General features: G+C 46.9%; 1 protein-coding gene across 1 annotated transcript; it reads right to left on the bottom strand.

The window, feature by feature from the left end:
• Nucleotides 1-1,490: 1,490 nt before the first annotated feature.
• Nucleotides 1,491-22,794, bottom strand: LOC130486466 (ras-like protein family member 11A-like). Its single transcript, XM_056859735.1, has 6 exons — nt 22,760-22,794; nt 22,138-22,381; nt 21,375-21,774; nt 16,365-16,421; nt 7,660-7,742; nt 1,491-2,018 (listed from the first exon to the last, which is right to left on the bottom strand). Exons 1-6 carry the CDS (start codon nt 22,792-22,794, stop codon nt 1,551-1,553), a joined length of 1,287 nt encoding a protein of 428 aa, XP_056715713.1. The 3' UTR covers nt 1,491-1,550.
• Nucleotides 22,795-27,393: the final 4,599 nt, after the last annotated feature.

Here is a 27,393-nt window from a genome sequence, read left to right as displayed (position 1 = left end):
AGGTTGGAATCCCTACTCTACCATGGAAGCTTTCCAAATGACCTTGGGCCAGTCACAGACTCTCAGCTGAACCTAGTTTACAGGGTTGATGTGAGGATAAAACAAAGGAAGGGAAAATGATGTAAGTAGCTCTGGGTCCCCATTGGAGAGGCAGGTGGGGTATATAGAAAGTAAATAAATAAATGAGATTGAATGGTGTCTGCTAGCTCGGACCACTTTAAGGGGGAATTAGAGGAATTCATGGAGGACAGGTCTATTACAATGCAACCCTAAGAAGAATTAGTTTTTATATCCTGCTTTTTTCTATCATAAGGAGCCTCAAAGCTCCTTCCCTCCCCCCCACACACACACAACAGGCAGGTGGGGCTGGGAATTCTGAGAGAACTGTGTCTGACCAAGGTCACCCAGCAGGTTTCCTGTGTAGGAGTGGGGAATCAAACCCAGTTCACCAAATTAGTCCGCCACTCATGTGGAGGAGCAGGAAATCAAACCCAGTTCTCCAGATTAGAGTCCACCACTCATGTGGAGGAGCTAGGAATTGAACCTGGTTCCCTAGATTAGGTGCTCTTAACCACCACACCATGCTGGCTCTCGCTTTTCTGAAAATAAGCTGCATTGTTAGACTTCACTAGGATTCTGAGTCAGCCTGTTTAGGATTGTATTGTTCATGGCTATTAGGATGGCTTAAGGGGTCCTCCATTGTTAGAGGCAGCACAGTTCTGAGTGCTTGTTTCTGAGGGGCAGAAGCAAGAGGAGATTTTGGCCTCTGAGCCCCTGCTGTGGTTTGAGGGCATCTGTTCAGCCCCTGAGAGAAGCACAATGCTGGGCTAGGTGACCTGTCATCTTGCTGGTGGCATTCTCTATGAAACCCACCATGAACAAGGCTCCCAAAATGGGCTGTTCATACTTGCAGCCACACATCCACCATCTTCTTGAAAACCATGCACGTTCTAATTCACTTAATAGATTTGCGGTAGTTGCTTCTCATTGCCAAACTATTCCATAACAGTTTGCAATTTTAGGTGGAATGTTTGGTCATACGAACTGGCATCAAGTGTACACAAAATTGCCACCATCCAACAAAGAGTGACGAATACTTATTCACAGATTTCTCCCTCAGTCCCCTAAATTGTTTGCAACTCTGCTTAAAATGTTGCATCTCTTTAATAAGGCAAAGGACAATCATATGCATGGAGAAATGTATATGTGGAATTCTGGAAAACAGGGAAAACCCAGAGCAGAGGGGAGGGACAAGACCAACAGACTGAAGCAGCATTTGATTTGTTGATATGTACATCTGTCATGCAAATCAGGAGAACTTCTTTAGTGGGCGAAGAATCTGCTATGACCTCTCTTTTTAAGTGATGTCTGTCTCCACCACCAGAGACCTCTTTACCAGAAGGGTGCAGCTTCCAAGGTTTGCCACCCACCTTTGTAGCTTCCGCGTCATAAAGGAAGGCTGTCACACACAAAAGATGCTGGCCCAGAAACATCATAAATAGGTATAAATATGAATCATCTCTCCTCCCCTCCCCTCCCTCCAAGCTACATCAGAGTGTCGTGGTTGATTTCCCTTTGGAAGACAAAGCCTGTTTGAGCCGCCTTTTCAAGTCCTGCATGTTTGGGGATTTTGGTCGGACAAGGTGGAGCCCTCTTCGTTTCTCCCCGTTGCAGCTGCCAATCATCCGGCTCATCTCCTGGCAAAGCTGCTGAAAGGCTTCGTGGACCCCCTCACAGTTCTCCCGTGCAGACACTTCAGAGTAGGTGCAGCCCAGTTCGTTGGCCAGCTGGTGGCCTTCTTTGGTGGACACCTGCCTGGCTCGCAAGAGGTCTCCTTTGTTGGCCATCAGCAGCAGCGGGATGTTGGCATTGGGGTGGATCTTGCGGACGTGCTGGTGCAAAGGGCGGACGACACGGTAGCTGTCATAGTCTGTGATGGAGTAGACAAAGACAAAGCCGTCTGCCCAGTAGATTGAGCGGTTGATCTGCTCTTGGCAGCAGACGTTGTCGCTCTCGTCCTGCTGTCAGAACCAGAAAGGACATGTATTAAAATAAAGCAGGGAAACGATACTAGGGATGACTGCCCATCCAAAAAACCTCGGGTTGCCTGCTCTGAGTTGGGAAATTCCTGGAGATCTGGGGGCAGTGCCTGGGAAAGAGGAAGTTTTGGAAGGGGAGGGATATCAGCAGGGGTATGAATTTAGGGTTGCCAAGCTCCATGTGGGGGCTGAAGATCTCTTAGAATTACAACTGACCTCCAGACTACAGAGGCCAGTTCCCCTAAAAGAAATAGCAACTTTGGAGGATGGACTTTATGGCATTACATCCCCGCTGAACTCCCTCCCTTCCCTAAACTCCGCCTTCCCCAGGCTCCACCCCCAAATCTCTAAATTTCCCTACCAGGAGTTGGCAACCCTAGATTTGATGCCACAGAATCCACCCTCCTAAGCTACTATTTTCTCCAAGGAAACTGATCTCTGGCGCCCAGTTGTAAATCTGAGAGATTTCCAGACCTCACCTGGAGGCTGGCAACCCTATCAACACCAGAAATAAACCATTATGTATCCAGGTAAGAGATACATCTTGTCATGAAGCTGGGCCTTCAGGCTGCCTTCACTTCAACAAATGGAACTCTTTCAGCTACAAAGGCTCTCTCCAGACCAAATACCTGCCGCCTATGTTTAGAACTGTGCCTGTCATTCATACTCATACATGTGACCAGACGGGGTCACAAAGATCAAGCCTAAGGAGCCACCCTACATTCAGCTCCCAGAAGCCCACTTATCGCACCATTTTGATGGTATGGCACAGCTGTAGTGCAGAAAACAGGGGGAAGGGAAGGGAAGAAGGAAGGAAGGAAGGCCTACACTACAGTGTTGTAATCATCCACCTACCCACTCACGCACCCTTGGTCCTTCTGCTAAGCGACTTTCATCCCTACTCTGATTGCACGCAGCGTTTCTCTCCGCCTAATCTCTCACTTTCCATCCTGAGTTTTTGCCAAGAGCACTCTGTTCTGCTGGCTTCTCCAGGGCCCTGCCTTTGGTTGCCAACTCTGGCCTGGGAAACTCATGGAGGTTTGCGGGGGGGGGGCTGGGGAGGGCAGGGTTTGAGAAAGAAAAGGACCTCAGGAGGTTATAATGCCATAGAGTCTCCCCTCTGAAGTAGACATTCTCTCCAGGGGAACTGATCTTTGTAGGATGGAGATCAGTTGTAACTCTGGGATATCTCCAGCCTCCCCCCCCCCCAAGTTTAGCAGCCCTAGCCCTGCCCCCCATCAATTCCTCTTATCCACTTGTCATTTGTCCACACTCCCCCTGCCGGAGTCGCTAAATAAAACACAAGGAACTCTTCAAAGGTCCTTTTCACACCTGGATGGCTTAAGTATCTAGACAACCTTTGCATGGTAAAGGCCTAACCTTTCTTTTCTTCTACTAGGAAATAGAATGTGCTATCACTTTTTAGAACTAGGGAAAAAACACACCTGACAAAACACACTTGACAAAAAAGAGGTGTCCTTTAATAGTAGGATATCTGGTTCAATAATGGGGTGGGGTGGGAACCATGATTTGTACTGGTACATCTGAGTGGGAGAAAGAACCACTGACTGGAAATCAGTATTTTGGAACAGATCTAAAGAAAAAAGCAAAGAAACATCCATCAGCTCCTTCAGTAACTGGAGGAAATGGATGCAATAGTTCAAATGGAATGTGGCAGAATGCAAGATAAAGCACTCATAAGTTATTTTTAGAGGACATGCCTCCTTAATCATCTCATTTTAACGGCATACACAAATAGTTACTATTTTTTGGTCAGCAGTTCATCAGTCAACAACCTCCTTGATCTGCTTTTGGCTTCTTTTGTTTAAAAACAACAACATTTTAGGCAAAGTTGTGCCTGACCAGTTCCCTGCCACCCCACAGCACAGCAAGAATGTGCCATTCCGACTCTAGTTAGGAGATGCCTAACCATTCCTGTCAGAGTTCCGGCAACCCTGGGTTAAAATTAGGAAATATTTCTATACCCTCAGCCTGGAGTTTGGCTTAATTTTTTTCTTTTCTGGACAGCATGAGAGAGTAATTTTTGTTGGCAGTGTATGCACTCCTCCCCCCACCCTTGCCTTTGATTAAACAAGTTTCGCAAGATTTTGGAAACCTACAGTACTTTAGGTCATAAAATTTTAATAGGATAATAGAAGTGAGCAAGCATAACAGAGCTGTAATACCTCTATCACTCAAGCCTCTCCAAGGGCCTTGATAACAAAGCCCAATACGCTTTTCTCCAGAAATGGAAAACAGCTGCAGAGAGGTTGGTTGAACCTGGTGTGGGGAGTAACCTGTGGGAGAAGAACTTGGGTGAAAGGTACATCACTGCGTGGTTCTCATTACCCAGGGTTTGTGAGGTTGCATCAGGAAGGGACTTAGAGGGAGGAGGGAAGAGAATACCTGGGGAGAAGGAGGGGACTCGTTGGAAGAGCAAACATGGAACTCTAACTGGGCTCAATTTCTGACTTATTTTTGGTGATATTTATTTGGAAAAATAAGAAGTTAGAAAACTGGGCATGCCAATTCTCCTTTTTAGATGCAATTATATGAATGAAATATATTGCTAATTTTTTTTTTGCCGTCAAGTCATAGCTGACTTATGGCAACCCCGTAGGGTTTTCAAGGCAAGAGACATTCTGAGGTGGTTTGCCATTGCCTGCCTCTGCGTCACAACACTAGTAGTTGAAGTGAAGTGAAATTTTTATTGTATATAGCCATTGGCCATCACAATTTACTAAAACAAATAAATAATAATACAAATACAGTAGATTAGCAAATAAAATATTAAAATAGAGAATGGAATATCCCTCGCTGGCACTGACTCCTCCACCCATGCAGCCTACCGGTGCGAGTCCCAAGGTGCGGGGACCCGAACGTCAGGTCGAGCCATCCACCCTGCTCCCCTCAACGGCGGTGGCCCCTCCTCCCTCCGAGATGCCCGTCAGCATGGTTCCCAAGGTGCAGGAAGTGGAGGGGCTTACTGATTCCTTCAAGGAAACTCTCCGTCGCAGTTGCCAAGCAGAGCTTTCTGCCCAAACCCTCCCGGCTTTTCTGATTGAACGCGGAGGTTATTGGTACAAAGATTCAAAGTTGTATGCTCCTAAGATACTGCGGGGGAGGTTTTGGGTCTGGTTCATGGAGCTAAGACCGCAGGACACTTTGGATTTCTCAAAGCGCTACATTTGCTGAGGAGACAGTTTTGGTGGGCGGACATGCGATCAGACGTGGATTCGTTCATCCGCAGTTGCCCAGTGTGCGCTGCTACCAAGAGACCCCAGGGAAACCCCCACTAGACCCTGGGAGGTAATCGCAATGGATTTTATGACTGATCTACCCCTCAGTGAGGGGAAAACAGTACTTTGGGTGATCACAGATCTGTTTTCGAAACAGGTGCATCTTGTACCTTGCGCAGGTATCCCTTCCGCCTCAAAATTGGCCCGTCTCTTTGTGTCACATGTCTTTAGACTGCACAGTTTTCAGTGCAAGATAGTGAGCGACCGCAGGAGCACATATGTGGCTAAGTTCTGGAAAGTTTTCTTAAAATTGGTTGGGGTGAAACAAGGACTGTTAAGCGCTTTCCATCCCCAAACAGATGGCCAAACGGAACGGGTGAATGCTGTGTTAGAGTGCTACTTGCGCTGTTATGTTAATTACCACCAAGATGATTTGGTAGGACTGTTGCCCTTTGCTGAATATGCTTACAATAATGCTGTGCACCAGTCCACTGGATTTAGCCCTTTTCAAGCTGTGTATGGACAAGAGTTTAGCCCCATCGGCCATGTTGATGTTTCAGGGGAGGAGGGAGGTGGCGATGTGGCTGAATGGGTGCACACAATTCAGACAAACTGGCCATGGCTGATAAAAAAATCTGGAACTAGCCAAACGTAAATATAAGGCTCAAGCTGACAAACACCGTTTGCCGGGTAAAGAGTATGGGGTGGGCGATTTGGTTTATTTGTTCACCAAGAATCTACGATCAACCCACCCGTGCGGCAAACTCAGTGCCAAGTATGTGGGTCCGTTCTCCATCTCCCGGATTATCAACCTGGTGATTGTAGAACTCTCACTCCCCAAATCTCTAAGAATTCATCCCGTGTTTTATGTCAGTCTATTGAAACCGCATGTTCCCTCCCCGGAGTGGCATCCTGAACCACTGCCTGCAGCGCCTGTGATGGTGGGGGGGGGGAGGAACATTTTGAAGTCGCAAAAATCCTGGACTCGCGTATCCACCATGGTTCCCTCCAATATCTGGTCCGCTGGAAGCACTTCAGTTCTGCTCAGGATGAGTGGTGCGTTCTCGCGATGTTTCCGCCCCTCGCCTGGTCTGCGAATTCCATGCTGCCTATCCTCACAAGCCAGCTCCCGGGAAATGAAGGGGGGGGCTTTTGGGGGGGCAGAAAGTCAGACATGGTCTGAGAAAGGAATGTTGTGGTTTCTCCAGGTGCTGGCCTTGGCCATCTCTGTGTCCTGTAAACAGTGTGTTTAGACTGCTCTCTGTGGGAAGTCTCCTAGCACCCTGACAGCTTCTGGGAGGGGGGTTGCCATGGTATCCAGATCTACCCCAATTTGCCCTTTGCTCTTCCATATATGCCTTGTACTGTTCCCATAGATTTCACTAGTGTCCATTTGACTCCTGGCTTCTGTTAACCTGTGGATTTTCCAATAAATCAACTCTCTTTGGACTGCCTGTCTGCTGATGTCTGTTTATGGGATTATCACGGGACTAGAGCTGACAGCTAGTTTTGTATATGCAGGAAGAATAGGAAAAAAAAGTAGGGAAGCATTCAGAAGTGGGATGTTCCCCTCCTATTCCGAAGTGGTACAGTTCATTCTACCAACTTCTTCCCACCCTATTCAGATGCATGTGCAAATCTAGCTCTCACAGTATTTTAAAAGAGGGGAGTTCTCCTTGTAAATACATATCTATCCATTTATTTAGTTTTCTGACTATCCAAAAAAACTTTTATTCTGCTCTTGTCTTACAATCCCTAGATCAACTTACAATAAAATTCTCAACTTAAAACATCAAAGTGTAATAAATTGCTACCACAGAACAAAAATTGAGAGTGAGAGATATGGAATCTGCCAGATGATAAATACCCCCAAACCCCAGACATTGTTCAACAAGACTGCAAGACTGTGCCCATTAACTTAAATCCAGCGCTTGCTGGGGTTGTTTCTAAAGGCCGGAAGAGAGGAAGTAAAACGAGCTTTCTGGGAGACAGTTTCAGAGGGTAGCTGTGTCGGGCTGCAGTAGAACAGCCAGATTCAAGTCCAGGAGCACTTTATAGAGACCCACAAGATTTTCGAGGTATAAGCTGTTGAGAGTCTGATAAAGGGAGCTCTTGACTCTCAAACGCTTATACCCCCAAAATCATGTGGGTCTCTAAGGTGCTACTGGACTCGAATCTAGCTGTTGTGGGGGACAGAATCCCACAATCTTGAGGCTGTCTCACATCATTTTCACTGCTGTACATCTGAGCAGCACACCACACATCAGGGATTCTCCAGCAGGGTTGGACTGAGATGCTAAAATGGACACCAGCAATGAAATAGTGACCAAGGACAAGGGAAAGCCTTCAACTGCATTTTCAAGCCTGGGCGGCCATTTTACCTCCAATGAAACAAAGGGCGTGTCCTGAACCTGCAAGGAGATCTGCTCTCCATCGACTGTGAATTTCCTGGAATACAGGGCACCTAGAAGAAAAGATAGATCATAACGGAAACACCAAATGCACAGCAAATTTTCTACCCTCTGGCTGGGATGACCCAAACACACCAGCCAACTAGGAAGTGCCTGGATTGCAAAATTCCCATGGTAGCTGACTCAGCTATAGCAACATTTCTATCAGTGGAGGAGCAAACCCGCCCTGACCTGGATGGGCTAGGCTAGCCTGATCTCATCAGATCTCAGAAGCTAAGTAGGGTCGGCCCTGGTTAGTATTTGGATGGGAGACCACCAAGGAATACGAGTTGTTATGCAGAGGCAGGCAATGGCAAACCACCCCCAAAAGTCTCTTGCCTTGAAAACCCTGCTGGGTTGGCTGTGACGTGACAGCACTTTATACGCACACAGAAGCAAAACCCCTTCTCTGTACTTTTAGGGGACACATAGATGAGGGTAGCCCAACAGCTCATTGGCTGGGAGGTATTCCTGGGGACATTATTGAGAAGCACCTGATCTCACCTGGCCACCCTGGATACATGAATACATTGAAGAAGTGGCAGGCATTGATGTCAACAGCAAGAAAACAGGGTCCTGGTCAAGCCACCCAGAAGAATGAATGAATAAATAAATGGGGATTATTTAACATACTACTGTTATGCTCAGCTTATGGCAAAATATGGGGCAGGGGTAATTCAGGCAGGGGAAAACAAAACACACACACAGCTCTGCTCTGAGGATGCTCCCACCTCTGCAGAGCATACTCACTGCACAGTGCAAAGGGCTACCAAGATAATTGCACTGGGCTAGTTAGACAATATAATAACTGATTACAAAATATCTATGAAGGAGGGGAGTCGAGTATAATGTGTGTGTGGGGGGGGGGTTGCAATAGGGTGTTAGGGGCTAAGGCACAACGAGTCTGCCCTGCCCTGTTTCTCTCCACCCCTTGGAATCCTTGACAGTGAAGGAGGCTGGGATGCCAAATGTAATGGGACAAAACGGGATGAATATGTGGCTGGTGACTTCCTATCACAACTGTATCCCCCACAGAGCACCATGTCTACAGGGGTGAATATTAGCCATTCACTTATATGGGGGATAGGAACAGGGTGCTGCATTGGGGTGGAGGAAACAAAATTTGTCCCCAGATCCGAATGACTACACTTTGGGAAGGTTTTGTCCTTTCCCAAATGGTTTCTCTAACTGTAGTCCATTCATCTGTCTGATAGAATTCAGTGGCTTCTTTTCATTTCTGTGGCAGAAAGTTACAAGTAGAGTTGCCAACATCCAGTTTGGGCCTGGTGGTCTCCCAGAATTACAATTAATCTCCAGATGACAGAGATCAGTTCCCCTGGAGAAAATGGCAGCTTCGGAGGGTGGGCTCTGTAGCCTCACATGCCTGCTGAGCATCCTCCCTTCCTTAAACTCTACCTTCCTGAGGCTCCACCCACAAATCTCCAGGAATTCCAAAACAAGGAGTTGGCACCCCTACAAGCTGGGCAGGCAGGGGGCAGGCAGTGCTGATTTGCAGTTTGGCAGCAGCCTTAAAGCCTTGGACTCGCAGGCTGGTAAGCTGGCTTCCAACTTCTGTATAGCCAGATGAAGGTACCCACAGAAGGCTGCTCAGGAGAGAACAGAGTCAGCCAAAGGTGCTAGGAAAATTAAGGGCAGAGGGGACTTCCGGTGATGAGCTGGTCCTAGCAGACGTCCCTTGGGAAAGCTCCCAAGGGAATCCAAGAAATGCTTCGAATTGGAGTGCTTTTTAGCACACCAACCCGGTTCTAAATAGTGGACCGGGGTACAGGAATTCCTCTGCAGCCTGAAGAAAGCGGTCTGACTCCCATACTCTCCGAGGGAGCTTTTTTAAGTCCCCCGGAGGTGTGGATGGTGTCCCGCTAGGCATCGAGGGGAGATTGCATCACCGTAAGCGTTCTCTTTGGCATTAGGCTTGGACCTCCATTACCTATAACCACCTTATGAACTGTTTTAATGAAGAAAAACCTCACCCCCCAAAATCTAAGTGAGTAACAAGAATTTTTTTGATCTTACTGGGAATAGAAGGTTGAACTGACTGGCAGAATTAACTGGGAACTCTGCACTCTCCCCCCCATCGTATAAAGATCTCTCTGCTAAGATAAGATATCAGATAAAGCAGCAAGGACTCTATCAAGTTGATCTGGGGGTAGACTAAACAAGTGAATTCTTTGACTGACGTGGCAAGCGCCAATCAGATATTGTGACGTTTGAGGGGTAGGGAGAAATAAAACCCTTCCTCCCCTTGGTCATGCTACCTTTTCAGGGCCGGGACGGTCCTCCAGCCATGTTCTTAAGATCTATTTTGAAGTACCGGAAGACCTCTAGGAAACAATACTATCGCAATGCAAGACGCCTGCTGACAACAGGGAGAAGGGAAGTACAGAAGCACGCAGGACCGGAAGTGAATTCCCTTGGTGCACCAACTAAAAGGTCTGCCATCTAAAACTACAAAAAGGGAACGACGGAAGGTCCGCAGATACACAGTTTCCGGCCGACTTCCTACTTCCTGCTCCTTGCCGATCTAGAGCGTCTAAAACAATTCGATGGTACTTCAAATTTTAAAAACTTATTTTCTAGCTGTTTTTTGAGGATTTCTAGGAGAACGTCTTAGTGACTAAGCTCAACATGAACCACTAATCTATCCATACTCTGGAAAAATACTCTTTCAGACTTGCCAAAATCGCTGAAGTAAAACATCAAAATATCTTTAATTCGTCAAACCCTCGCAAGGAAATATGGAGGAAAAAATTGAAGACATGTTTGCTCAGCAAAATAAGACATCTGCAAGACAGCACGATCAGCTGTTAAAACAACAGGAGCAGATGTCAAAACAGATGGAATGGATAATTACTATGATGAATTCTTTTACCCAGTTAATTACTCAAAAAATGAAAGAAGACCTTAAATACCTAAAAGAACCTCTAGATCACAAGAGAGACGAAGAACAGAAGAATTCTGTAGAGGAAATGAGAAACTTCAAGAATCTAAGTGTAACAATCCAGCTGTTAACAAGAGATTTGAATATGTGTGAATTTGATCTCTGTTTCTCTAACCTGCCTGATGAACTTTTCAACATCTGCTTCGAGGACTCAATGAGCAGGAAAACTGGAGCTGCCAGAATCTTCTTTTTTGAATCTGGGATGGAACAGACTACAGCGTGGATTTACTATGAAGACCATCTATCTGCTGAAAGGGCTTCACTAACAACTTTCAAGAATGATCTCCAATGCCTACTGATAATGGGGAAAAGAAGGAAATGCTGGAAATTCTGGGCAAAGGGACTAATTTAAAGGAGTTTGGTCTTTCTCGGCGATATGGAACTGGTTAAAAGGACTGGCTTAAACGGAAATACAATAATATTTGATATTGATTTACGAATTACATTATGTTGGAATTTAGTGCTGGGGCGAAATGGAAAATTAACAAAGCAACTAATTTTTAATGGAAAAGGAGGGAGGTGTAGGGGAAGTTAATATTCTTTTTATTTTTTACTTTATTTTTTAGACTATTTATAAATACTTTTTAATGGTTCCTGTTTGTCTTTATCTTTTATATAGTACCTCAATTGTTAAATTGAGTGTTTACTTTTGGGAATAATTAATTTTCAATGGGACCATTTAGAATTTTTTTTGATCTAATCCCTTATTTACATCTTTTATTAATCTCATATTAACTACTGATTTAATGATGTCTACACTTTTTATTAATTTTATATTAGGTATTGATCTAATAATGCTGAATACGATTAAAATATATTAGTTAAAATATACTTTGTAGTAACCTTGTATTATGTACTGATTTAATAATGTTAATAATAAAAAAACAAAAAAAAACATTGGGATTAGTTCCATTAGCAAAAGTTTACACGATTTATTTTTAGATGGAAGAGGGTGAGGGGGAAGTCACTATATTGTTATATTACTTGTTTTTTTATTGTTACTGTTATTCTTATTATTGAATATTGTCTTTATGTTTGGTATGTTAATTGAAGAAAATAAAAAAAATATTTCAAGAAAAGAAAATTAAGGGCAGAGGGGTTTAGGAAAGCAAAGCTGGGAAAAGGACTGGTCCAGAAGAGGCAGGAGTCAGAGAGAGATGGAATCCTTGGGAGGGCAAACAGGCATCCAGGAGAGAGTGAACCACACATATTGATCAGAAATCCCCCATGACATCTAGGCTGCAGCAGCCTTGTTCTGTTCTGGAATGAGAACACCATTTTAAACAGCCCTAGAGAGGCTGCATAGCCCAGATTTCTTGTGCTGATGAAATCTTTCATGGTAAGGAGGTAAATAACATCACCTGGTAAATAGGAAGCCATTAAACCTCTATGAAAAGGACAGGACATTTGTTTTCTCCAGGCAGTCAGCACCCCTAGCTGCAAGGTGAACTGAAGGGGCCACTTTATACAGTATTCCCCATAAAGATTTGCCCACATACAAGAGCCTACTATATATTTCTTCAGAAGTAAGTCTCTTTAGCAAACAATTCACTTGTCCCTGCAAATTAATTACTTCTTATACTCTTGGAGCTGGCTGATACCCTCTCTGGGCAGTAACAAATCATTTGTCAGTTCTTGTTCTCATAGAGAGGTGTTGGACTTCAGTACTGCTTTCCACTTTGTAGCTATGCAAAAATCACTGCTCATTTTTATTGTTTAGGATTATAATAGCACACTTGTGAAATAACAGTCACTACAAAATAAAATAAACAGAAGCTTTGTTTGCCTGGAATATATTTTAAAACACAGTACTTAAGTCTAACCCCCCAAACAAGAGGTGATAATTTATAATTGATTTATGAATCTGCTCACCAGAAGAGAAACAGGAAATTATTGATTAAGCTGACAAAGGAAGGAGAAGGGCAAAATTTAAAAAGACAGTAGCCTTAAGTCTCAGAAGTGCTTTGACTGTCCATATAAGGCAGCTGGGGGATGCAATTGCATATTAAAAAAATCACTACAAATCAGGTGTGAAAGAATATGGGGAAATGCCCCAGAAAACATAGGAGTGCATGAGATTGCCAGCAATATTGTCTAGGTTGTCCATTAAACCTGAGTGAGCAAATAACGGCAATTCCAAATTAAAAAGCTATGGAACCGCTCTATGAAATGAAGATCATTCAGCATGCAAGTTCTCTTTTGAATAGATCAACTATTTTGAATAGAAAGAACCAGGGACTTCTAGACATTAATAGTGTTTGGTCCAAGTCTCCAGCAATTTGAAGAACAGTACTTATCTGCCACAATATCTGCTACAGATATTGCCTGTTTTCAGTCTGCTTCAAGCACTGCAGTAGGGCTGGTTGCTTAACTAAAACAATATGCCGTCCCCATCCCTAATTCTGTAGTAGCAAATGACCAGCATTCTTGTAGCTCACTCCTGCCTATTTCTCCCCAGAGGTCAGAGCCAGTGAACTCCCTTCTGAGTCCACGGGAAGAGGACAAGGCTGTTGGAAGCCCAATAGAAAGGGGAAGAAAGAGAAGCGATGCAGTGCACTTTGCACTGGGAAATGGATGGGTAGATGATGCCACCAGTTTATCATTAATAGGCCAATGAAAAAGAATTGGCTTTTGTTTTGAGTGTCCCTACTACCATGTTTTTTAAATCTCCCATAAGGTTTTTGGAGCCAATTTTCATAACTAAATTGGAGGCTGAATTGTCAAGGACTGTCATGTTCCAGAGCTACATCTCCATGCCAGGGAAAAAGAATTACCTGAACTTTTGCTTCCAATGAACACCAGCCCTGCCTGGGGGGGGGGGGGAGTGGCAATTCCATGAGCTTCTTATGTCAGGGAAAGGCACCACCAGCTGTGGGATGCAACCCATAAACTGAATCATGGAGCAGTTAAAGCACCTGCCCCACTATATTAAAATACCACACCCACATTCTGTAAAAGCAGTGAAGAATCCTTGGAACCATAAAGACCAAAGAGAAGCTTCCCTGCACTATAGCAGGGGGTTCCAACTCCATGATTCTATGCTAGTCAGCAATCTCGCTCCTGCACGTACAGCTGAAACTTCCAGGCAGTCTTCAAAGCAAGCCCCAGGCAGAGAGCATTGCAATAGGCCAGCCGAGATCTAATCAGAGCATGGATACCTGTAGCCCAAAGGCTGCCACAGAGGCCTCAAACTAAGCTGGCCAAAGGGGTGCTGACAGGCCACAGAGGAAATCCAGGTCTCTATCTGGAAGCAGAGATCTAATAGCCACTGCAAGCCTGCTCCTTAACAGTTTTGGGTGTTGTGCATTTACGTGTTTGTATGCTTTTACTGAATTATTTTAACTATTACTTCAAATGCTGTTTTCATGTTCACCGCCTTGGGGACCCTGAATGTCGACCTTGCATACTGCAGTTAAAGGTAAGGAATCCCAGCAAGGAAGCCTCCTTAGCAATGGAGTTCCACAAGGGGTGGGCTTTGTCACGTAAGAGTTTCTGTGGAGAGCCTGTGGGAGCCTTGCAATAGAGGATGACCATCCCTGGTCAGCTCTCTCTTGATGTAAGGAGAACGTTTATTGGGGGGGGGGATCAGCTAGGTGCATTCCCCAAGGACCATCCTAGCAGTGAGGGGGCAGCTCTTTCCTCTGCCATGGAATTGCCCTTAGGCGAGCTGCCTTCTTATGCCCCTCCCCAAAAGCATTATGGGGATACTGGTCTACATTGCAGGGCTATGATACACTTAAAAAAAACTAATGTCTATAGATCAAGCAGCTGTTAAAGGCATTTTAATTATAGATGCCAACCTCCAAGTAGGGCCTGGAGTTCCCCTTGAATCACAACTAATCTCCAGCCAACAGAGACCAGTTCCTCTAAAGAAAACGGCAGCTTTTGAGGGCGGACTGCGCAGCATCACATCCCTGCTGGGTTCCAACCACTCCTCAAACTCCACCCTCCTCATGCACCGCCCCCACATCTCTATGAATTTCCCAACCTAGAGATGGCAACCCTTACTGGAGTAGACCATGCTAGGCTTCGTCTCTGATCAGTTTGCAACCCCGTTTGGGTCAGCCGAATCTTTCAGACTTGTGTTTTGTAACGGTACCAAAACAGACACCTCTGGGCTTGCTTTTTTAATTTAAAAGAGGTGTTCAGTTCCATTATTGGCACAACACAGAAAACAGGATGGAGTTTGCCCTCATTTGTTCAGCTGACGCCAGCAAGATTCTTTGATCCTGTTTGCCAGGCACACCTCTCCAATTCAAAGACATTCCCCCAATTCTTTTCCATTAAAGTGGATATAATAGTGACTAAAAATAGACTGTAAATAGCAGAGCTCTGATTTATCACTTCTATAGCCAGAGCCAATTAACTAAAATATGAACCTTTTGGATGCCTGAAAAATATTCTGCCTGCACGCCCGAGGTTTTAGAAGGGCACAAAACCAAGAGCCAGGAACAGAAGGGGTGGGGGAGCTCAAAGAGCATCCCAGAGGCCTCTGACTAACAGTGCAATCCCGTTCAGAGTTACTACAGTCTAGGCCCATTCAAATCAATGGCCTTAGTCTGAAGTACCTTTGTATAAGACTGCACTATCTGTCACTTCTGCAAGCAAACCAACTACACAAAATTCTTTTTAAAATACTTTCAACTTCTTTTTTAATGTTAATAAGCACCTGAAATATGTAAGCAGCCTGTCAAAATCAATGGAACTGACAGGGGGGCAGCCCCACAGTCCCACAGTAGCAGAACAAAACTTTAGTCCAGTGGCACCTGAAAGACCAACAAAAAATTTCTAAGGTATAAGCTTTCATGAATCACAGTACAAATGAGAATAAAGGTCAGTTAGCTTGGCCGAGGGACCTTCATTCTCACTCAGTTGTTTCTGACACAGTAAGGTTTGATACATGAAAGCTTATACCTTGGGAAATTTTGTTAGTCTTTGAAGTGCCACTGACTCAAGAAGAAGAGCTGGTTTTTATACCCTGCTTTTCTCTACCTTAAGGTATCTAAGGGGCTTCAAATCGCCTCCCCCACACACACACACAACAGGCGCCTTGTGAGGTAGGTGGGGCTGAGAGAGTTCGGAGAGAAGTGTGGCTAGCCCAGCAGGCTTCATGTGGAGGAGCGGGGAATCAAACCCGGTTCTCCAGATTAGAGTCTACTACTCTTAACCATGCTGGAAAAAGTGTGCTTATTACATGATCCAAATCTAGGTTGGTAAAACAAGTGACAGTCCCATTAAGAGATTTTAACACAATAAACTGATGAATAAAACATCCATAACTAATAATATAGTTAATTGGGGGGAGGGGTCTACATGCCATTGGACACGTGCGCCCCTCCAGCTTGTTAATCTTTTACAGCAAGAAACCACCACCCCCTCCTTCAGTTCCTTTCCCACCCCATTCTGAATCTCTTGGGATACCTATACTGGATCACGCCTAGCTATTTATCGTATGCATCCAGCCGCAAAAAGCCTTGTTGAGACTATGGAGAAATCAGATACCCAGCAATGCTTTTGTTGGGAGAGATCAGTCTTCCCTGTAGACCACTCCCCGCCCCCCACCTTCGGTGTGCTCTGGGCCTCTGGCAACTGCCCTACCTCACCACCCTCTGGAGCCAGCCCTGCAGTGAGGACTTTGAAACAGAATCGAAATAGCACCGTTAGAAAGCAGACTTACCAGTATTGGCCTCATAGTCTCCAATGAATCTCTTTGTGAGAAAGCGGACGATCAGGGCTGCAAAGCAAGGATCCGGATTAGAGTCCAGAATTGCCACTGGCAGTGGCAAGCAGGTTTAAATGTGGCATTTAAAAATTCTCTTGGCCTCCTCTGAATGTTCCTGTATCTCATCAGCACTTGAGGAAGGGAAATTAGTTCAGCAACAAAGAGCCATCAGAACTAGGCATGTGCAATGAGACAGACCCACAGCACATGGTGCATAACCTCTCGCACACGTACACTACGCGGTAAACATTCTGTAATGAAGGGGGGGGTCCGTCCAAGAAAGCTTATGTTGGAATAAAGTCCGGTTAGTCTTTAAAGTGCCGGAAGACATCTGTTTATTTTTACTTCTTCAACTATTATCTTACTCTTGAACTGTCAACCCTCCATTTGAAAAACCTAGATTTGGTTTCTCAGGGCCAAGCCATACATTTTCCAGCAGCAATCTTTGCCTGCTGTGTAGTACAGACTTCTGGGGCTCGCTGATGCACGCGGCTATATAATATACATATTTGCAAATGTATGTTGACCGTATGCACATGCTGCTTTTTAAAGCGTACACTTCAAAAAGAACATACTGAGTGGAATAACCCTAAAAAACACTTGAGATGAAGCTTTCAAAAAAGAATCAAAAGATTTGAGTTCTGGATTTCTTGTCCCATGCCTTTTTGATTTTGTAGATCTCAAAACACATTTTAAACTTTTTACCAACACGTTTCCAGTATCACAATGGCAAGAAACGTACTGCCTTTCAACAATTAATAGCCAGAACTCTCTGGGATTTGACAATAGCCCATAAACCACAGAAAAGCCATCAAGTCTTGCCCTGATGATGCCATTTCTGTGACATGTGAGAGATCATTCTAGGCCTACAATACGGCAATCACAATATAGACCTATAGCAAATTAAGCCACATATTCTACTGGTTTTAGTAGAATTACTAATGAGATATTCTATCTATCTGGAGTTATTCTGGGAGTCCAACTGTAATCAATAATTCAAAGTAAGCCTCTCGTTGGGTTTTGGAAGTGGATTTGGGAGCTGAGCTAAGTTTCATTCCACACTGATGTTCTCAGCGTATAAGAGTAATCACAAAGAGTAGTTGTAGATTTATTAACCAGGAAAAAAATTCCCGATGATTAAGGTGTGAAGCAATCACAGTCTGGCCCATTTGGATTTAAGGTTAACTCTGTTGAAACAAACTGCACTGTTAGCTGCCAAGTTCAAGGTTACTTGTACTTTTCATGTATTCCCTTTCTCTGCCTTCTCTCGTCCCTTTCATAGGGAGGCTTCAAAACAGCCCTCTTCTCTCTACAATAGGGGCCTCAACCTTTTTAAGCCTGAGGGCGCATTTGGAATTATGACACAAAGTGGTGGGCGCAGGAGCAAAATGGCTGTCCCAGGAGGCGAAGCCAGCAACAAAATGATTGCTGTATCATAAACTCAGCCATTTTTGTGCTGTGGTGGCAGCTGCTGCCAAAGCGACAATTTAAAAAGTCTACACAGCCAATGATATCTCCAATAGCCAATCAGAAGCTCTGCTGGGCAAAACCCCCACCTGGCCCCACTCACTTTCTAACAAACAACTGGTGGGTGCCAAAAAAGGTATTGGCGCCCACGGGTACCATGTTGAGGACCCCTGCTCTATTAAATTAAGTTTCCCCCTGAGTACTTTTCACTCCAGGTGATTGTCTTGGGAAAACAAACTACATGATATAAATAAAATTCAACTCTAAACCTTACCACCATGCTCCCAGGTCTCTCTTGGGCACTGAGGAAAGGTGGGATATAAATATTTAAAATAAATGAATAAATAAATCGGCTTTCATGCAACCGCCAGTTGATACTTCCTGAAAGCACACATTCTAAGGTGACTCCATCTCCGCATTTGACTTGTAATGTTAATTTGCCATGGAGAATCATTGAGCAGATGGGGGTGCCCAAACCCTCACACGCCCACTGATTCTCCCATGCAAATGCTTCCCCACAGCCTAGGATTGCCAACTCCAGGTTGGGAAGTTCCTGGAGATTTGGGGGTGGAGCTTGGGATGACAGTTTGGGGAGAGGAGGGAGTTCAGCCACTATGTGATGCCATGGAGTCCACTCTATAAAATTGCTATTTTCTCCAGGGGAACTGTAGTCTACAGATCAATCAAAATTCCAGGAGAACTCCAGCCCCCACCTGGAGGTTGGCAACTTTACCCATGCATGCCTGTTACAGCCATTTTTCCCCCAGTGGGTATGGGGAGTGAGATCTGCTAGGAAAAATCAGTGTGCACACAAAGGGTTAAACAACCCTCTTCCAGACAGGTGATTATTCCTCAAAATGCCACCACCAAACACTTGTGCTTGCTGAGTCAACAAGTAGTGTCCCCCCCCTTTTTGCGAGGGGGGGAAGAGGAGGGTGAGAGGCCCCCTATACCTGGAAAAGCCAGGCATGTTCTCCAGAGCATTCTTGGCTCTCCCAGGGTGACAGGGAGGCCAAAAAGTCCACAGGAAATGAGTTGTGTGGCCTGGAATGCGTTGCAGAGTCCTGGGCAATGTGTAGATGGGCAGACCCCAGGCATTCCGACACTGCCTGCAGAAAATCTGATTCCCACCTCCACTGGCCCTTCCTCCTTTGCCCTTCTGCCCAACACATGGACCAGGAGGGCTGAGGCTCTTTCCTTCATTCCCTTGCCCATGGATGAGTTTGTATGTCTCCTCCCTGCTGTTTCACACACCCCAAACCCACATTTGTCTTCCATTCTGTTCTTTATATTGGCTGCATTTTCTGTTTTCTGGCACAAAGTTTCCCCTGACAGTGTCAGCATTTTTCAGTCGTATTTGGGAACTGTCATTATATGGTCAATTCTAAATGTCCTGCATTGTATGTATAAAGAGCTGTTTATCGAAACCATACGGCAGGCAAATGCAACAAAAATCAATCTAGAAAGCCAACGGTTGAAAAGCTGAGAACCAAAAGCAATGAAAAAACCCACCGGTTATTATCAAAAGATATGAAAGAGAGAACTTTCTCGCACTCCCTATTCCTTGTGGAATTCTTGCTCGGCCTGTGGAGAAAGGAGAGGCTGGGGACCTCCAGCCACTTCTTGGCTTCCATTGAGAGTCACTCACTCAGTCCCCAAGTCTGTGACTTTTCTGCACCTTCTTTCCTCCAAATAGGGACCCCAAGACCTGGATGGCCCAGGCTAGCCTGACCTCATCAGATCACAGAAGTTAAGCAGGGTCAGCCCTGCTTAGTACTTGGATGGGAGACCTGCAAGGAACCGCAGGATCACTACGTGGAAGCAGTCAATGGAAAACCTCCTGAAAACCCTACTGTTCCTCAAGAGACCTGTGGGATATCTTATTTCCTGACCTGGATGGCCCAGGCTAGCTCTCTTTAATCAGATCTCAGAAGCTGAACAAGGTCAGTATTTGGATGGGAGAACACCAAGGAAGTCCATGGTTGCTATGCAGAGGAAGACAATGGCAAAGCACCTCTGAACATCTCTTGCCTTGAAAACCTTATGGGGTCACCATAAGTCAGCTGCAAATTGACAACACCTCCCACCATCAAGGACCCCAAAGCACACTTTCAGCACTACACAATCTACTGCGCTTCAAATAAGAGGGGCGTGTGCTACAGACATCAAACAGTACACCAATCTATCTACCTGTAGGAGATCTTCAGGTTGCCTCATCTGCCAAGGAATCTCTGCAAGTCTGCCGCAGATCCCCAGTGCACTGCATATAATTCTGGGCGTTTCAGGGCACCGGGCACTGGCCAGGTCAGCTGATGGGTCTCCTTAGAAACCATGTGATCTAGAACACCCTCAATCCTTTGGATGGCAGCAAAAGGGCAAGATTGGCAACTGCCCATTCATGTGTATTCTCAGTGACCACTCTCCCCTTGAGGAACAGCCTACCTGAGGAGCTCAGGAAGGCCCCCCCCCCCACACTTCTATCATTCTGCAGAATGTGTGAAACAGAAAGGTTCAGGAGGGCATTTTTGTAAGGTGATTAGAACCATCATCTGATGGAACGCCGCAGGAGGTTGCTTTATGAGGGCTAGGCTCATTATCTTTGGTAATGTTTATTTCTTTATTTATTACTACCTTTCTGTCTTATGATATGTTAAGCCTTAACCAGTATTTTCTTTCTTTTGGTTTGGTGTCCACTTCTGTAACCCGAATCCTGGTTTCAGAGAGCAGCCGTGTTGGTCTGCAGTAGAGTAGTGAAACTTCAGTCCAGACCTGGCTGGCCCAGGCTAGCCTGATCTCGTCAGATCTCAGAAGCTAAGCAGGGTCAGCCCTGGTTAGTATTTGGATGGGAGACCACCAAGGAATACCAGAGTTGCTGTGCAGAGGAAGGAACTGGCAAACCACCTCTGTTAGTCTCTTGCCTTGAAAACCCGAAAGGGGTCACCATAAGTCGGCTGTGACTTGAAGGCACTTTACACACTTTTATGAGTCAATGCTCCCTTTGTCAGACCTAAGCCTGGGGGCGGTTGAAAGTGCCATCAAGTAGCAGCCAAAAGAGACAAGAAGAGGTAGTCTCCCATTGCCCCTGCGTAGCAACCCTGGGCCTCCTTCGTGGTCTCCCATCCAAGGACTAACCAGGGCCGACAAGATCTGATGAGGCTGGGAAGACCTTAACCCCCCCCCCCGCACTGTTAGGTGGAGTTCTCGCCTACCTGAGTCTCACCCAGAAACTCAGGCTACAAACACAGTAAAGAAATACTACCGGGTGGGATCGAGCGCCCTGGAGAACGGTTTCTTAGGGCTGCTGGTTGCCCGTTGGTGCAGCCCCTGGTACCCTTCCTCCACTGCAAAATCCTCCCGGGTAGTCCAGTCCCCTGCAGTGCCCCTGGCTGGCTCCGACCGCCTTCCGAGGCACCCGCGGAAAGGTTTCCCCTCCCCTAACGGCACCCATCTCCCGGACCTTGATGCCGCCCGCCCTGCCCGCCCTGCCCGCCCACTTACCCGTCTTGCCCACGCCGCTGCCGCCCAAGACGACCAGCTTGATGACCTTGTTGGGGAGGCACTCCAGGACCGGGTACTCGGGGATGGGCACCAAGAGGAAGTTGGCGGCGCCGTGGGACATGGTCTGCCCGGGGGCGGGAGGGGAGGGGGGCCCCCGGCCTCTGCCCTGCCCTGGGGTCTCCCGGCGGGGATCAGGGGGGCGGCCCCCCGCCTCCCCCAGCTTGGGCTGCGGCCGCAAAGCGACTCCGGCCCGCCGCAGCCAATCCGGAGGCCGGGCCGGACATTCCAGCGGCCGGCCTCCCGGGAGGGGCGCGCCCCCGCCTCTCGCGCGCCGCCCCCCGGCCGCCTCTGGGGCCGCTCGCGCCTTGGGACCCGCCAGAGCCCCGCGAGAAGCGGCAGGCTGCGGCGGGCGGAGGGGGAGAAGCCGTCCAGGGGCCCCCCTGCGGAGCCACAGGGCGAAAACGCCCGGCCGCTGGAGCCGCCTTTCTTCCCTGTTCCAGCCAGGACTCAGCCAGGATCGAACGCACGGACGTGCGTTCGATCCTGGCTGAATCCTGGCTGGAACAGGGAAGAACGTTCGTGCGTTCGATCCAAGAACGTTCGTGCGTTCGATCCAAGAACGTTCGTGCGTTCCAAGAACGTTCGTGCGTTCGATCCTGGCTGGAACGTTCGAAGACCGTCCGTGCGTTCGATCCTGGCTGGAACAGGGAAGGAAGGCGGCTCCAGCGGCCGCGCGTTTTCGCCCCAAAGCCTCCCCTCCCACTGTCCCTGCCACCCTCCGCGTGAGTCGCGCCCCAATTCCGGGGTCGGACGGACAAAAGGCCCGCAAGACCTTGCGCACGTCTGAAGGGTGGCCTGGACATCCGAGTTCCCCGGGAGCTGCTTCTGGTTGGCTGGGGCTGCGGGCAGCCGCGTTGGTCCAAAGGGAACTCCAAACACAGGCGCCAGGAAAAACCTTTTCTCCTTTTGTTGTAGTGGTATCTTTGGAGGAGGCCAGTTCAGCACATCTGGGGGGGAGGTGGGGGTGGGAAATGCCCTCAAGTTGCAGCGGACTTATGGCGGCCCTTTGTGGGGTTTTCAAGGCAAGTACGTCCAGAGGTGGTTGGCCATTGGGTAGCAACCCTGGACTTCCTTGATGGTCTCCCATCCAAATATGGACCAGGGCCCACCCTGCCGAGATCTGAGAAGATCAGACTAGCTTCGGCCATCCATTTCATCTGAGGTAGATTATGTCCTTTCTCTCAGAATGGTCAAAAGCACATCATTGGTGAGGATTTTATTTATTTTGTTTGGATCTGGCCTTTCTTCTTTCATGGACACCACAAGGGCTGCACCAAGGAGCCCCAGTGGGTCTCCCTCCAGGGCCCAAGTTGGCCTGGACCTACTTAGCTCCAGCAAAGTTCTTGCGCCGTCCAACCATGCCCCAGTTTTCAATCTGTAATTTATTTTAATTCAACCAAGAAATTGTTAAAAAGCGAGTACTATATTTAAATGGTGGACACCTAACTGGTTGGTTTCAATTGCATTGGGTATACCTGAAGCCAGTTTCCATGGGCCAATGGAAGCAACGATCCAGCTCTCTTCTGAAGCTGTTGTCCACGCATAAAGGAAACACAGTTTTTACGGGCCTGTGTTGTATCAGATTTTTAATCAATTGGTGGCCACAAAGGAAGGTGGATTTACAGTTACATCCAGAAATGTTGGTATTACTTTTGATCAGCCATGTTCTGTCCAAAATGCATTTTCATCCTTCATCCATCATTAGCTCCCAAAGACTTGCACACAGTTGGAAACAGCTTTAAAAAATGAACTGTACAGAAGAGTCTCTTTGGCCACCCAGAAGGGAGAAGAAAAGAGGCTCTTCAGGGAGTATCCTGAAGCAAACAATTTTTTTTTCTTTCTGTAAAAGAGAGGGAGAAGAGCAGAAAGGAGCAAGCAACATAGGTTTTTTTGGTAACCCCCCCCAAAAAAACTACTGTGAGTTGAGCAAAAGAAAAGGGAACACAACACTAGTAAGCTCCTACAGTCCCACATTTGCCTTTGCCAAAGATGCCTCCCACAGTCACAAGTATGTCTGTGAATATACTGCTGTCAAGTCACATCCCGCTTATGAGGCCCCCCGCATGAGGTTTGCTAGGTGTAGCAACCCTGTACTGCCTTGGTGGTCTCCCATCCAAATACTAACCAGGACTGACCTTGCTGAGTTTCCAAGATCTAACAAGATCAGGCTAGCCTGGGCCATCCAGGGCAGGGCATGAATATATATGCAGGATATGCCCTACACACACACACATGTATGTGTGTGTATAGATAGATATAGATAGATATATAGATATAGATATCTTTAAAAGGTACATAAGCACCTTACCTCTTCCACATCCTGCAGTCATAAAGCTGGAAACCTACTCATTCCACGGCTGTCCTCTTTTCTGCCTCCTTGAACACTTCTAAGTGTTGCTGTTTAACAAGCCATGGATACACAGCAGCCCTGGGGTGCAGGGTTACATTTTAATTTTAAAGGAACAAAGCACTCCAGAAATGAAATGGACGAGAATGCTTGCCTTAAATGCTAGGTTTTACCTGGCAGCGGCAAGAAAAGCAGAACAGCTGGGTGGCACACTGACTGCGCCATCCTGTGTGCGGTTCTGGTCACTGGATCTCAAAAAGGAAATTGTAGAACTGGGCAAAGTAAGGAAGAGTGCAACTGAGGTAATCAAGGGGCTGGAGCACCCTTTCTGTAAGGAAAAACCTGTCTGGGACGTTCAGCTTAGGAAAGAGACAACTAAGGCGGGGTGACAATGTAGAGGATAATAAAATTATGCATGGGGTGGAGAAAATGGATAGAGAGGACTTTTTTGCCTTCTCCCAAAATCTAGAACTCAGGGACACCCAATGAAGTTGATGGGCAATAGATTCAAAGTGGACAAAAGGAAACACTTCTATACTCAATTAGTGACTATAAGTGTAGAATTCTCTGCCAGATGATGGTAACATGCATAGATTGGCTTTAAAAGGGGATTAGACAGATTCATGGAGGAGAGGTCTATCAGTGGCTACTAGCCATGGTGACTAAAGGGAACTTTCACATTCAGAGGCAGTCAACCTCTGGATACCAGTGCCAGGAGGCAACATCAGAGGAAGGCCTTGGTCTCTGGGCCCTGTTGCTGGACTTCCAGAGGAACTGGTTGGCCACTGGATGTGACAGGAAGGATGCTGGGCTAGATGGTCCACAAGTCTGATCCATCAAGGCTCCTCTTATCTTCTTATGTTTATCCTAAGCAGAGTTATCCCTTCCTATCCATTAAAGTCAATGGGTGATGCTGCAAGACCTGCCAAGAATCTAGGTATATTAGCCGGGTAGGCAGGCTGGGCTGCGGTTGCAGCACAGTGCGAAGAGAGCTGAGGAAGGGCGTGGCAGGGCGCTGAGGGGGAAACGGAACCTGAGGCTTCTGCAGCCGGCTGGCTGCACTGAGCAAAAGAGAGAGCAGGAAAGCACAGGTCAACTCCAGTCCAGAAGTCAAGCCGGGGGTGTCACTTATCAGGGTCTAGGCAATAACGTCATTGAGTAGGCAGTCCGTGGTCAAGGTCACTAGCAAGGTTGTTCAGAAGTCAGTCCGAAGTTAAAGACAGGCGAGGAAATCCTGAGGTGTGTCAGTCTCAGGCGTCTGCCCCTAGCATCCCTCAAGCAAACTCATCCAGACAGGTAGATCTGAAGCAGTAATAATAAGGAACTAAAAGGCAAATAAAAGTAGTGACTGCACGCAGGCAGGAAAGGTTAGCAATGGAGTAACCCGTACAGGTTACTTGCTTAAAAACACTAGGACCAGAGAATAGATAAACATTGCTAGGCAACAGTGAGATAAGCAGTTCCCATGAATGAAGACAAAACACGCCACAGCTGTGAGAACCGGCACAAACAAGTATACACAGGAGCTCCCCAACCATGGGAACCAAGGACTTGACTCGTGGCCAGAACTTATGTCAAGAGCCTGACTGGATCTTGCATTCAGTGAAGAACCTGACAGGTCCCGGGTGGGGCTAGGAGGCTGGGTAGTCGTGCGGTCCAAGGTCGAGTCAGTGGAGATCAAAACAGGAGTCCAAACATGTCCAGAAGAAGAGTTGTGAATCAAGCCGAGGGTCGGAGTTCCAGGAATTCAAGCCGGTCGGAGAAAGGGTCAGGAGCCAAAGTGGATGCAAAGCAGTCCGGAAACTGAATCGTTGCTTCCACAGAGAAACCTCCAACAGCCTGGAATATATGGTTCTCTGGTGGTGCACTCCTTTGCCCCACTAATTACCTAGCCTGGCTCCTGTCAGTAGTGAGGGCTTTGTGTTCGTCTATACTCCCGTGCATTCCTGCGGCGGGTGTCTAAATCTTTGTGTAGTCTTTCCCTCAGCCTAGCTACAGGCGGGGGTGATTCTACCAGCTGCAGCTGTCTCTCTTCCTCATTACTCATACTAGGAGCGGGGGCTTCACCTTTGATAGAGACCATTTGCTAACTTCCAAGGAGGTAGAGGGCCCAGCGTCTGCCTCTGCCGCCAACTCATCCGGTAGCTCTGTCTGTTCAGACAGAGCAAGGTGGAGCATCGCTGACCACAACAAGGTGGAGCATCGCTGAAGTCCTTTGCCTGCTTTGTTGTTTCCATCGGCTCTTTCATTTCACCTGATGTTTCAGGAGGTTCGGCCACTGCAGTCTCTGGAGAGACTGCTAATTGCTCCGGCTCCTCCTCAGACGTGTTGGGGTTTGGCAGGGCCATGACACCAGGCCTGAAATGCTGCACGCTCTGGTGCAGCCATGGGAGACCACACACGCCTTGAGACCTTCCTGATTATCGTCGACTCATATTCCAAGTGGCTGGAAGTGATCCCCGTCACGTCCATGCCGGCTCGGATGGTTGTGTGGGCACTGCAGCAGGTCTTCATGACTCACGGCCTGCCAGACACGATCCTGTCGGACAATGGGGCACAGTTCACATCCACTAAGTTCCAGCAGTTCATGTCCCAGAACCTGATCTGGCATGTAACATCGGCACCATCCCACCCTTCAACAAACAGGCAGGCGGAGCAGATGGTGCGAACAATAAAGGACTCTCTGGGTCGGCTAGTCTACAGGGACTGGAACATGCGCCTAGGACCAGCTCCAGCCGAATGCATGGCAGCAGCAATGAACCGTGCTGTTCTCAACAGGCCCGGTCATGACCAAGCAACCTGCAGGACTTTGTTTGTTAGGTGGGTTAGTTCTATCTTAGGGGGAGGGGTGTAATGTATGCAGTAGAAAACAAGGCTCCTGATGAGCTTGCTCTTTTCCCCCACGCTCCTTCGCCTTCATTTCTGATTGGACTATGAACTCTAGCCGCCCAACTACGGACTTGGGGGGCGTAGCTCCGGGGGGTTGGGATTGGCATAAAAGCAGGACGTTGTGCATTGACAGTTCAGTTCAGTTCTAGGTTGTTAATAAAGTGGTTGTTGTTGGAACTCCGTCTCCAGCCTTGTGTATCACCCACGCATACTTAATAAAAACATAGTCAGGGTTCTCCACCATTTGAGACTGTCAGGGACCCTCTATTAGGAATCACAAGTGCATTTAAGTATGGCTCTGTTTAGTTTAACAAACATGTTTTTATATTAAACTCCCCAGGAAAATAATAGTTTTTAGGAAGAACCTCAGCTTCCAAACAGTTCCTGGTGGTTTCAAGCAGGCCCGGCCCCTACTGTTGTATCTTAGAGCACTTAATGCCACACCACTCAGGCTGGCTTGTCTTTTTTATCTCATCTTCCCAGGGTTAAGAAGAGGGAAAGCTACAGTCATTTTCTGTCTTGCTATAGGACTATATAAAGAAATAGAAAATTAAAAATAAATCTGCATCAAGGGAACCCAAGTTCTGCCTACAGAAAAGGGAAATTTGAGAACAGATATTCTGTATGCAAATCTGCACAGAATTGTAGAATCATAGAGTTGGAAGGGACCATACAGGCCATCTAGTCCAAGCCCCTGCTTAATGCAGGATCAGCCTAGAGCGT

The sequence above is a fragment of the Euleptes europaea genome, chromosome 13 (genome assembly GCF_029931775.1).
Source record: "Euleptes europaea isolate rEulEur1 chromosome 13, rEulEur1.hap1, whole genome shotgun sequence".
Classification (NCBI taxonomy): Eukaryota; Metazoa; Chordata; class Lepidosauria; order Squamata; family Sphaerodactylidae; genus Euleptes; species Euleptes europaea.
The sequence above is the reverse complement of the archived record's forward strand: the minus strand, read 5'-3'. Positions and strand labels throughout refer to the sequence as shown.